This window comes from Lutra lutra, chromosome 15, assembly GCF_902655055.1.
Source record: "Lutra lutra chromosome 15, mLutLut1.2, whole genome shotgun sequence".
NCBI lineage: Eukaryota > Metazoa > Chordata > Mammalia > Carnivora > Mustelidae > Lutra > Lutra lutra.
This window is the reverse complement of record NC_062292.1, coordinates 26,336,037-26,348,356: the sequence shown is the minus strand read 5'-3', so window position 1 is coordinate 26,348,356 and position 12,320 is coordinate 26,336,037. Positions and strand designations below refer to the sequence as shown.

The 12,320-nt window shown below is 35.1% G+C and overlaps 1 protein-coding gene across 6 annotated transcripts in view; it reads right to left on the bottom strand.

Annotated features, from left to right (window-relative positions):
* The window catches only part of COP1 (COP1 E3 ubiquitin ligase), a 250,858-nt gene that overhangs the window by 192,863 nt on the left and 45,675 nt on the right, over positions 1-12,320 (bottom strand). For 5 of the 6 annotated variants that reach the window (XM_047704561.1, XM_047704558.1, XM_047704557.1 and 2 more), the window contains exon 6: positions 8,749-8,817. The exons of the other annotated variant lie outside the window; for it this stretch is intronic. In XM_047704561.1, coding sequence (XP_047560517.1) covers positions 8,749-8,817 — 69 coding nt within the window. The remainder of the gene's footprint in view (positions 1-8,748; positions 8,818-12,320) is intronic. 6 annotated transcript variants of the gene reach the window in all.

Below are 12,320 nucleotides of genomic sequence, written 5' to 3'. Positions count from 1 at the left end.
TATATTCAAATCTGAACAAAAGAATACTGGTATACTTTCAGAAAAAAAGTTAAAAAAAGAGAGTAGCAAAATTTAACATATATATGAAAACAATAATGAGATACCCCTGTATATCTATTAGAGAATCCAAAATCCAGAACAATGACAACATCCAATGCTGACAAAAATGTGCAGCCATAGGAACTCTCACTTATTCCTGGCAGGAAAGAAAAACTGAACAACCACTTTGGAAGACAACTTGGCAATTTCTTTTAAAAGTAAACATAATTTTAGCATATGACTCAGTAATTATATTCCTCGATAAACGTGTGTCTATACTAAACCATATGTATAGGAGCTTTATTCATAATTACTAACTTGGAAGCAACCCAGGTGCCCTTCAGTAGGCAAAGGGTAAACAGTATTACATCCAGACAATGGAATATTATTTAGTGCTAAGAAGAAATGAGCTCTAAAAACATAAAAAGACATGGATGAAACTTAAATGCATATTACTAAGTGAAAAAAGCCAATGCGAAAGGCTACATACTATATAATTCCCAATTCTACGATATTCTGGAAAAGGCAAAACCAAAGAAACAGTAAGAATCAGTGACTGCCAGCGCTTGGAGATAGGGAATAGGATGAATAGGTGGAGCACAGAAGAATTTAAGGGCATTGAGAATACTCTGTATGACCCTATAATGATGAATACATGTCATTAAACAGTTCTCCAAACCCAAAGAATGTACAAAACCAAGAGGGAATCCCAAAGTATATCATGTCAGGCTCATGAGTTATAACAAATGTATCCTCTCATGAGGGATGCTGATAATGGCGGAGGTTTTGCACATGTGAAGGCAAGGAGTATACGGGAAATCTCTGCACCCTCTTCTCACTTTTGCTATGAACTGAAAACTTCTGTTAAAAAAAAAAAAGAAGTCTTTAAATATATATACACATACATACATATACAGATACATTCATTCTATGAGTTACTACCAAAAGCCAAGCTCATTTAGCCATATGAAGTACAAACTAAAAAGTCTTACCATACCACTACCCCATAAACATAGACATATTTAACACCTAAATTCTGTAATGTCAGGCAGGCTTAATTATAAGCTTTATTCAGTCCTCCGAGCATAACTTTTTTTTAAGTTGAAAAGAAAGCACAAAACAAGCAAGACCAAAAGAAAAGGAAGGAAAGAAGGAAGAAGGGAAAAAACTGGACTACAGGTGACACAATGAGATGGCTTATTTAAAAGCAAATGTAAATAGAAGTCAACAATACTGTGATAAGTTATAAATATAATGTAATATCTACAGTAACCCCTAAAAATCTATAAATGTACTCAAAACCACTATAAATAAGTAAAAATGAAATTCTAAAAAACATTCAAGTAACACATAAGAAAACAAAAAAAACAACAGAGAAAAGAAACATAAAACAAATAATTAATGGTAGGCTCCAGCCATAACATTTATATTAAATGTAATAATTATCACATTAAATTACATTAAATGTAAAATATTAGGACTGAATCTGGCAGAGTAAATAAAAAAAATCTCTGCTGTCTAGAAGAAACTCACCCCAAATATAATTATTCAGTAATTCACCTAACAAGGAAACAAAACCCAGTAAAAATGCAGAAAATTTTCATGATACATTTAAAAACTTTATATGACAGCATACAACTGCAGAAAACACATTCTTTTCAAACACAAATATTTCAAAATTTAACTAACCACCAGGTGACAGTGCAAATATATTCAAAGGAAAAAAGCACAAAGTATTTTCTGACAACATAATTAAAACAAAATCAACAACAGAAAGACAAGAAAATCCCGATGTCCAAGTGCTAAGTTTACATCTAATTAACCCACAGGCCTAAGAAGAACTATAATGAAAATTAGAAATTCTTTTAAACTAAAGAATAACAAACAGAATACCATACTAAAATCATTAGATGCAAAGGCCTTAAATCCTTGTATGGGCGGGGGCCCGGGAGGGGGGGGAAGTCCGCATAATAATATGTATATCCAAGTTAACAAATTAGGAAAGGAACAATAAAATAAAACCAAAGTAGAACATTAGAAATTGTAAGGAGCATAAATTAGTAAAATGGAAAAAGATAAAAAAACAGAGACGATAAACAATGACAATAGTTGGTTCTGATTGAAACTGATACATCCCTGGCAAGACCTGACCAAGAAAAAAAGAGGAAAAGACAAAGCAGCAGTAAGGAGAGTCAGGAATGAAAAGTATCAGTAAAAAGTTAATATTAAATAATTAATAACAAAACCAGGCATCTGGGTGGCTCAGTGGGTTAAGCCTCTGCCTTCGGCTCAGGTCATGATCCCAGGGTCCTGGGATCGAGCCCCGCATCAGGCTCTCTGCTCAGCGGAGTGCCTGCTTCCTCCTCTCTCTCTCTGCCTGCCTCTCTGCCTACTGTGATCTCTCTCTCTGTGAAATAAATAAATAATCTTTAAAAAACATAATAATAATTAATATCAAAACCAATATGCCAATAAGATGAGGAAAATTTAGATGAAACAGACAACTCCTTGAAAAAGTATAACATGTCACGGGTGACATTTTTAACAAAAACTGAATAAGCACAACTGTTGTGTAACAGTTATTTTGTTCTAGAATAACTGGATAAGCACATAAGTGAATCAATAGTTTAAACCTTTCTGCAAGCAAACAAATCCAAAGAGATTCTTCAGTAAAATCTTTAAACATTCAGCAGATACCCTTCCTAGACTATATAAATCCTTCCAAAAAACAGAAAAAGGGTACATTCCCCCAAATCATTTTAACAATCTTTATAGCAAAGCTGGAAAAGATCAGTGTAAGAAAAAACTTACAGCACAATGTCACTAATGAAAATAGATGCAAAATCCTAAGCCAAGATTTAGAAAACCAAACAATATAGAGGTAAACACATGGCCAAGTTTGGTTTACACAAGGAATACAAGTAGTGCAAACAACCATCCTGGTGGGGTTTCCTAGAATGCAAAGTGTTCAGTGATAAAACTAGAATATGCCTGGGCAAATCAGGATGGTTGGTCACCCTAGGTGCAACGTTGATTTACCTTTTAATATTAAACCAATGTAATTATTCACATTAACAGAATTTTTAAAAAATAAGTATCACCTCAGATGCACAAAAATTTTGAAGAATACGCAATCCCCACTCATGATTAAAAGGAAAAATGTCCTCTTAGGAAACTGGGAATAGAAATTTACTTCCTTGAAAGATAAAAAGTACCTACAAAAAAACCTCCAGAAAACATCATACCTAATGGTGACACGTCGAAAGCTTTCACTTTGAGATCAGCACCAAGACTAGGATGCCCCGCTATCACCACTTCTATTCATCATTGTACCGGAAGTCCTAGCCAGCAGAGTAAGACAAGAAAAATAAATAAAAGATATAAGGATCATAAAGAAAGAAACTAAACTGTTATTATTTGCAGATGACGGTGTGTATACAGAAGACATAAAAGAATCTACAAATAATCAGAATTAATGAGAATTTAACAAGGGTGCTGGATACAAAATAATTATCTATAAAAATCAATGGTATTTCTGTATACCAGCAACAAACAGTAAGAAACTGAAATTGAAGACACACTGTTTATAATAGTATTAAAAAAATGATGAAGACCTAAGAACAAATCTAAAACAAAGATATGTAAGAATAATACCCTGAAAAATATCAAAATTTTGAAAGACATTCTTAGGACCTAATTATAAACAGAGAAATACTACATTCATGGGTCGGAATACTCAATATTATATACAGATATGCTCTCCCAAATTGATCTATGGAGTCAAAGTAATCCTAATAAAAATCACAGCAGGTTTACCATGAAAATGTACTAGGTGGTTCTAAAATTTATATAGGAACAACAAGAGTCATAAATAGCAAGAATTTGCTAAAGAAGAACAGTAACTTCAAGTTCTAATATTTAATACATTGTAGTTCTGCCAAAAAGATAAATACACCAGTGAAGCAGAAAAAAGAGCCTAGAAATGGACCCTCACATATATGGACACATTATGCATGACAAAGATGGTGCTTGAGAGCAGTAGAAAAACAATGGGCTTTTTAATTAAGGATACTTGGACAACCGGATATCCATATGAAAAGCTGCCTATCCCTCACATTATACACAATAATAAATTCCCAAGCAGATTATAATCTTAATGTGAAAGATAAAAATAAAGCTTCAAGTACTTAATATGGCAAAATGTCTCCATGACCTCAAGTAGGAAATTCCTTACCTAACACAAAAGGCACTAATTATAACAGAAAAGACCAATAAATTTAACTCTACTAAAAACGGAAACTTCATTGGTCAAGGACATCATTAAGATAATGAAATAGCCCAATTAGATGAAGAAAATACTTGCTGAAGATATAGATAGATAAGACAAAGAATTTTTATCTAGACTATATAAACAACAAACTCTTAGAAAATCAACTAAATAGAAAAGATGCAAAAAGTTTAAACAAGTACTTTACATACACAAAAAAATCCAAATGGCAAACAAAAAACATAGTATGTTCAACCTCATTAGTCATTAGGAAAATGCAAATTAAAACCACAAAGAAACAGCAATACATACTCTCAAGATTAGCTAAACTAAGAAAGTCTATTGTGATACCAAGTATTGGCAAGAATACAGTGCAAAAGCAACACCTGTAGGAAGAGTAACTACTACAGCTACTCAGGAAAACAGTTTGTTATATGCTAAAGATGTGTCCTATGACTCATCAATCCCACTCCTACACACATACCATAGCTACATATGCATACATACACCTGGGTACATATACAAGATAGCAGCACTGTTTGTGAATAGGCCAAAACTGAGAAGAACCCAAAAGTCCAACAACCACAAAACTGGGGTATATTCATTTAATAAAATACTATACACAAAACTAACCAACGACAGGCAAATACAACAATACGGATGAGCCATAACCTTGAGTCAGAGAAGAACAGAACAAACATTACAAATTGCAGAAATAAATATACTGAAGTTAAAAAAACCAACTTATAAATACTTAGGCATCGGGGCACCTGGGTGGCTCAGTGGGTTAAAGCCTCTGCCTTTGGCTCACGTCATGATCCCAGGGTCCTGGGATCGAGCCCCGCTCAGGCTCTCTGCTCAGTGGGGAGCCTGCTTCCTCCTCTCTCTCTGCCTGCCTCTCTGCCTACTTGTGATCTCTGTCTGTCAAATAAATAAATAAAATCTTTAAAAAAAAAAAAAAGAAAGAAAGAAAGAAAGAAAGAAGGAAAAGAAAAGAAAAGAAAAGAAAAAAAGTCAGTAGGGGAAAATAACTCAAAAATTAAATGTAGGATTCTAATAGCCCAAAAGGACTAGCAAGATGTGATACTGAAGTAAATAAGTATGTTAAATATGAAAAGCAGATTTAACTTCTTAGATTGATATATATCAAAATCTACACCAATACCCATCATAACCCTAATAAAAACTAAGTCTAAGATCACAAAGTTAATTTCCAATGTCTGAATGCTAATCTTAGAAAAATCAATTCAAAAGTTGTAGTTTGCCTCCTGGTCAGCCTATATTTTGCTTGAATAAGTTCAAGTAAAAATTATACAACAGAGATAAGAGCTCTAACAACTATATTTACTTTGAGGATTAAGCATGCAAATATTTAATATATACAAGAAAATATAGTCGCTTTATTGTCTGTACTAAATTATGAGGTATTAGTCTTCTAATTTCCTAAAGTTTATTTTTTTATTTATTTGAGAGAGAGAGAAAAAAATCCACACAAGTGGAAGGAAGGCGTTGAGGAGGAACAGAGGAAGAGGGAAAGAGAATTTCAAGCAGGCTCCATACCCACAGAAGAGCCTGTCCCACCTGGATCTCATAACTCTGAGATCAGCACCTGAGCTAAAATCCAGAGTCAGACACTTAACTGAGTCACCCAAGCACCCCTAGACTAAAGTTTATTATGATTACATAGCACTACTGTACTTAACTCCAATTATGAAGAAGTTCATAAAATTCAAAATAATTTTTAAATTTTTAACAAATTATAAATGTTTAAAGTCTGCTAACCTAGCACTAAACTTTTAAATTTGTAAACTTTTGTTAACCTAGCTCCTCAGTCCCTTGTATAATTAAATACAAAATACTCAAAATCACTCAATCATGGATACATTAAAAAAAAGAAAACCAAAATGTATTAATGACAATATAATCAGTGCACAGAAAAGGCACCAATATCCAGAAGTACTTAGAACTAGTGCACTTCTTGGTTAAATTGCCTACCATTAGAAAATATGGTTCAAGGGGGGGAAAACAAATCATTTAATCACAAGGATAAAAGTAAAGTTAAGCTGTAAAATTCTATAGCACAATTAACCCAGATATTTAATGAATAAAATATAGAAACACTGATAGTAAGAGCTATGTGATCAAACACAGTATCTCAGAAGGTATTACTCAAGGCCATCAGCCACCACATCAGAGAAAGGACAAATTCCTATCACCATGAAGAGTTATTTACTAGGAAACAATTCTCTATTGATCTCTCCCATTTCAGAACATGCTGTCATAGCTTTTGTTCCAAATTACTTTTCAAGGATGTTTCTAAAGCAAACACCCTGGCAAGACAGAAATGGTGACTTTTTCCAGGACAAAGGACAGATTTGTTTTCTGATCAATATGATAAAAATGGTATCTCCCAGAAGGGCAAAGACTAAACAGGTTTTCCAGCAGACCCTTTTAAAAGACTGCGAATTTCTAAGCTCTGGGTTCCTTTGTCATTACATAAATCCACTATATGTGCAGCATTCACCTGAGCCCATCTCTACATCGCCCCTTTGGGACTTGAGGATAAGAGAAAATATGCAAACATGCAGCAGCTGTACTAGATGTGCCATAATAAAGTCCTCTATTTCCAGCCCAGAAGTCTCATGGAACAGACAGCACAAGTGAAACTGTGACAGGCTAACTCATCAGCTTGCTAGTAAGGTATTAATCTCAGAATCTTCAGGGTTTTTTTTTTAGAGCTACATGCTGTATCCTTATTACCTGAGACATTTTCAAATCTAACAATTTTTTTGCAAGCATTAATAGATCCCTACAAAAGCAGTGAAAAACCTCAGGGGCTAATGAAAACCTTAAATAATAGAGGACACAGATAATGACCAGCCATTTAACTTAACCCCCAAACATCCTCATATTTCAACTATACACTTAATTGAGTCATTTACTCATTCATTATCAGGTAATTTCTCATGTACTTAATCTCACTTCCAATGAGTTCAAAGTCTAAGGCAGAAAGAAGCATATGGAACTACTACAAAACAATTTCATTCTGTTTTAAAGTTAGGAAGTATGAATGAAATGTGAAAAACCATCACTTCTCCAAAGAATTTTCTACAACAAAAAAAAAGATGTTGAGTGTACATATTAAATTAGTGATTTTATTTGTACATCCAATATTTTCAGCTTTGCTATTCAAAATGTAGTCCAAGGACCAAGAATATCAACACCTGAAGCTTGCTAGAAATGCAGATTATGGGGCCTAACAAGATCTTCAGGTGATTCTCATGCATACCAAAGTTGAAAAAGTACCCAAAAAAGAAAAAGAAAATTGAGAGGAATAAATTTTACACCTGATCTTAGCCAAAAGGCCAAGAAGCAACAGAGAGGAAGAAATTTTAAATTTATAGTGAAGATAATGTTTTTTGTCATTGGACATATTAAAATCAAAATTATTAGCTCAGCAAAGCTTAAGGATGAGAAAAATAGTCATAAACCATGTAAAGAATATTTAGCTGTTAACAATATCATAATACAGAAAAATCCAATTTGAACAAAGTATGAAAAAGTTAAAAAAAAATAGATATCACAAATAATCAAAAAAGGGGAAATACCAAACTCAGATAATGTAAAGGTTCTGACAATGTACACTAACAGTACTTCATCAATATAAAGACATCTCTCATCTTCTTATTTTCAAAAATAATAGATAGCCTAGAACTTAGCACATCATATATTTTTATTAGCACATTATATATTTTTTAAATGACTAAAAACCTAATAAGACAACCTAAAATAAAAATGTAAAAGATTGTGACAGGAATTTAAATAGAAGACGCTTTCAAAGTTATATCAGCATTGTCCCCATAGCACAGGATTTTACCTTTGATTTTCCCATATTTTGTAGAAGTCTAAAATGACTAAGGAATTTTATGAATGTTAAATTAGAACATTCTGATTATAAGATTATTAATTAAAAATTATCTTTTCACTATCCTTCATGTCTTATGCTTTCCAAGTTTTAAGTAGGTAGCTATATTTTTACTTGCATTTTCCCCCAGCATGCATTTTTGCCATAAGAAATATTTGAAACACTCTCTACTTGAGACTATGTTATCTAAAGTTTCCTAAATCTTCTTTTCAGGGTGAAGGGTAGGCTGTCATTTGATAATTCCATTTTCTATTTTTTGCTGCTTTGAGGTAAGTCATTGTATTCAATCCTACAGAAAACTTTTCGGCACATCTCCAAAAAGGGATTTTTAAAGTATCAAGTTCTAAGGTAAAAGAAGTTAAAATAACAAAGAGTTAGAAAACTGCCTACAACTTAAACACTTTTTAAGTGTTTAAATAAACTTTTTAGCATGTAATGCCTTTACAAAAATGGGGAAAAATGGGAACAGTCAGCAACAGTATATGAGACATTATGTAAAACATACAAAATAATATACCTCTCTCTTATTTCTTCTTGCAACCTTGAGGAATTCCATAAGGATCTGTAGTTGGGCTGCATGTGATTCCTATAATAGAAAATTATAATTGTTCTTTTAAAAATATAACTACGAGTTCAAAGTTTTCTTTAACACCACAGTATAACCAGTATAAAGCAAATTAATGCATCCATTTAGCCTATTACTACTATTTAATCAGTTTTCCTATTTACTAACTGGCATTTTTAAAATCAAACTATTTTCAGGGTGCCTGGGTGGTTCAGTTGGTTAAGACTCTGTGTTTTGCTCAGGTCATGATCTCGGGGTCCTGGGATGGATCCCGGCATCAGGCTCTCTGCTCAGTGGGGAGTCTGCTTCTCCTGCCCCTCCCCCATGTGCACTCTCCTTCTCTCTTTCTCTCTGAAATAAACAAAATCTTTAAGGAACAAAAAAAAACTAGCCATTTTCCCCAAAACTAAAACTAATTTTAAGAAATATAGCCATATGGGGTTTCCATGTCATGCTTTCCTTTCTCTTTCCTTCCTTTAAAATATTCTATCACTATTTTTGGCCATCTTATTTACTTTCTGTCTTAGTGCAGACCTCTTCGGGTTGGTTTTGTTGGGGGCTCTCTGTGCCTCCTGAATCTGGATTTCTCTTTCCTTCCCCAGATTCAGTAAGTTTTTAGCTATTATTTCTTCAGACAAATCTTCTGCCCCCTTTTCTCATTCTTCTCCTTCTGGGATACCTATCAAGTGACTGTTATGCTTGACAGTCTCTCTGACTTCCCTAGGTCTATTCTCATTTTGTGTATTTTTTTTCCCCTCTCATCTGCTCAGCTTGATTACTTTCCATTATACTGTCCTCCAGGTGGCTGATCCGTTCTTCTACTTCCTATTGGTTGCTATTTATTCCAGGTGGTCTATTTTTATTTACATTTAATGAGTCCAATAGCTCTAACTAGTTCTTTTTTGTGTCTCCCATCTCTTGTTGGAGGATCTCATGGAGGTTCTGCACTCCTTTCTCAATTCTAGAGAGTATCTTTATGCACATTACTTTAAATTTTCTATCAGACATATTACTTATCTCCATTTTGTTTAGGTCTCTTGCTCTGATTTTGTTCCGCTCTTTCATTTAGGACATATTCCTCTCTTTCCTCACTTTGTCCATTGTTGTATCTATGTGTTAGGAAAGTCAGCTACGCCTCCCGCACTTAAAAGTAGTGGCTTTATGAAGAAGAGGTCCTGCAGTGCAATGTCTCTTTTTCACCAGAAAATAGTGCTTCGGGATGTCTTCTATGTGTGTTGCTACAGGGGTGCCCTTTCATTGCGGTTGGGCTGTATTTGCCTTCACTCCAGCCTGCAATGGCTCTCTGCCCGTTGTGGGCAGAGTATGGTGTGCCTGTGGTGTTAGTGGGCTGGTCCAGGATGGCCTTGGGCTTGAGCTGAGTCAGCGCAGGTATCTGCCAGAGATGAAGAAGTGCCAAATTGCAGGCACTTTCCCTCTGTTGTCCCCCTGAGAAGCTTTTGTTTGTGGGCAGGGCCTGCAGTCAGACCAGCTGCCTGCCCTCAGCCCACTGCTGGGGTCACAGTCAGACTGGTGTGCAGTTATCTTCCCCTCTCCCTGGAGCAGGACTTACTTTGCTGTGATACTGACCCTTGTCTGGGCTGTGCCCACACTGCCAGGCTTGTGGCCTTGCTTTGATGGGATCCTGCCAAGAGTAATCAGAGACAGTGGATCTGCTTCGTTGTGGCCTCTTATCTATATAGGGCTGCGGAGTGTGTTCTGCCAGTTTTTGGGTTGCTTTCTGGGTTATTTATGTCGATGTAGGTGTTCTCTAGGTGGCCACACGGGAACAGGTGAACCCAGGATCCTCCTACTGTGCCATCTTTCCAGCAGCCCGACAAAATTTTATTTTCAATAAACCCCTATAAGTATATAGAAATAAACTATAGGAAAAAATATAGCACAAAGGCCGGGAGAGGGGAAATGAAGTATGTTACTATAAGATTCCTGTAAATATAGATAGATGAAGGATATGACTTGAAGGCACAATGTAACGACAATTGTATTAAAGACCCAAAAGTGGGTCCCTGGGTGGCTCAGTCAGTTGAGCATCAGCCTTCAGGTCAGGTTGTAATCTCATGGTCCTGGGAGAGAGTTCCACATCAGGCTCCCTGCTCAGCAGGAAATCTGCTTCTCTCTCTGCTCTTCCACCCGCCCCCTCATATTCTCTCTTTCGCAAATAAATAAAATCTAAAAACAAAACAAAAAACGAAAAACAAAAGGAACCACTAAAAAACAAAACAGAAACTTACCATGATAAACCCACAAAGCAAATAAAATGAATTCAAGAAAAACATCCAATCTAAAATCATATAAATCATGTTGTCTGACCACAACGCAATTCAACTAAAATTCAGTTACCAAAATATCTATTTGGAAAAGTAGCAACATCCAACACACACACACACACACACACACACACTATCTGACTACTATCAGACTGGCAATAACTAAAAATGAGAAAATACCAGGTGTTCATATAGTACAAAAGAGCAACCTGGCAATATCTGATATGTTAAAATGTGCATGTGAATTCTATAAACAGTAATTTCATTCCTTAAAACACTAAGTGTATATACATGAGCACAAGGAAACATGTATAACAATATTAAATGTAATAATGACACTCACAGCTAAGAATTAGGAAGAACATAAATATCTACCATAGGGGAACAGATATGTTCATGCAATGGGGTACCATTAATAAGTTAATATGAACTAGATCTATATTTACCAACATAAACCTCAAAAAGTAAACAAAGAGGCATATGTCAAAAGGATAACTATAATATGAAACTTTTTATATAAACTTCTTTTAATTTTTTTTATTATTTATTTTTGAGAGAGAGAGAGAGAAAGAGAGAGAGAGTACATGAGCACACATAGGAGCATGCCAGCAGCAAAGGGAGAGGGAGAGAATCCCAAGCAGGGTCCATGCCCAGCTCAGAGCCCAATTTACTTTACAAAGATTTATTTCTTTTTTCTTTTTTTTTTTTAAGATTTTATTTATTTGACAGAGAGATCACAAGCAGGCAGAGAGGCAGGCAGAGAGAGAGGAGGAAGCAGGCTCCCTGCTGAGCTGAGAGCCCGATGCGGGGCTCGATCCCAGGACTCTGAGATCATGACCTGAGCCGAAGGCAGCGGCTTAACCCACTGAGCCACCCAGGCGCCGCACAAAGATTTATTTCTTTAAGAGAGAGAGCACACGTGTGAGCATGGGGAAGGGGGGCTGAGGAAGAGAATTGTGGTAATCACTGCACAATACATGTATGTCAAGTCATTATGCTGTATAGCTTAAGTTTATACAGTGCTATATGTCAATTATACCTAAATAAAACTAAAATAAATAAATTAATTAAAGATAAAGGCCCGTTTCCAAAAAATATGGGAGAAATTTCCACCAGCCCTGCCCACCCTCCCACCTAGAATGGGAGAATCATTTTGGTAAGCACAACCTAAGCTACTTCCTTCTTCTACTAAGATTCCTATTCAATCAAGTGAAATCCAGATCTAAATTATATTAGTAA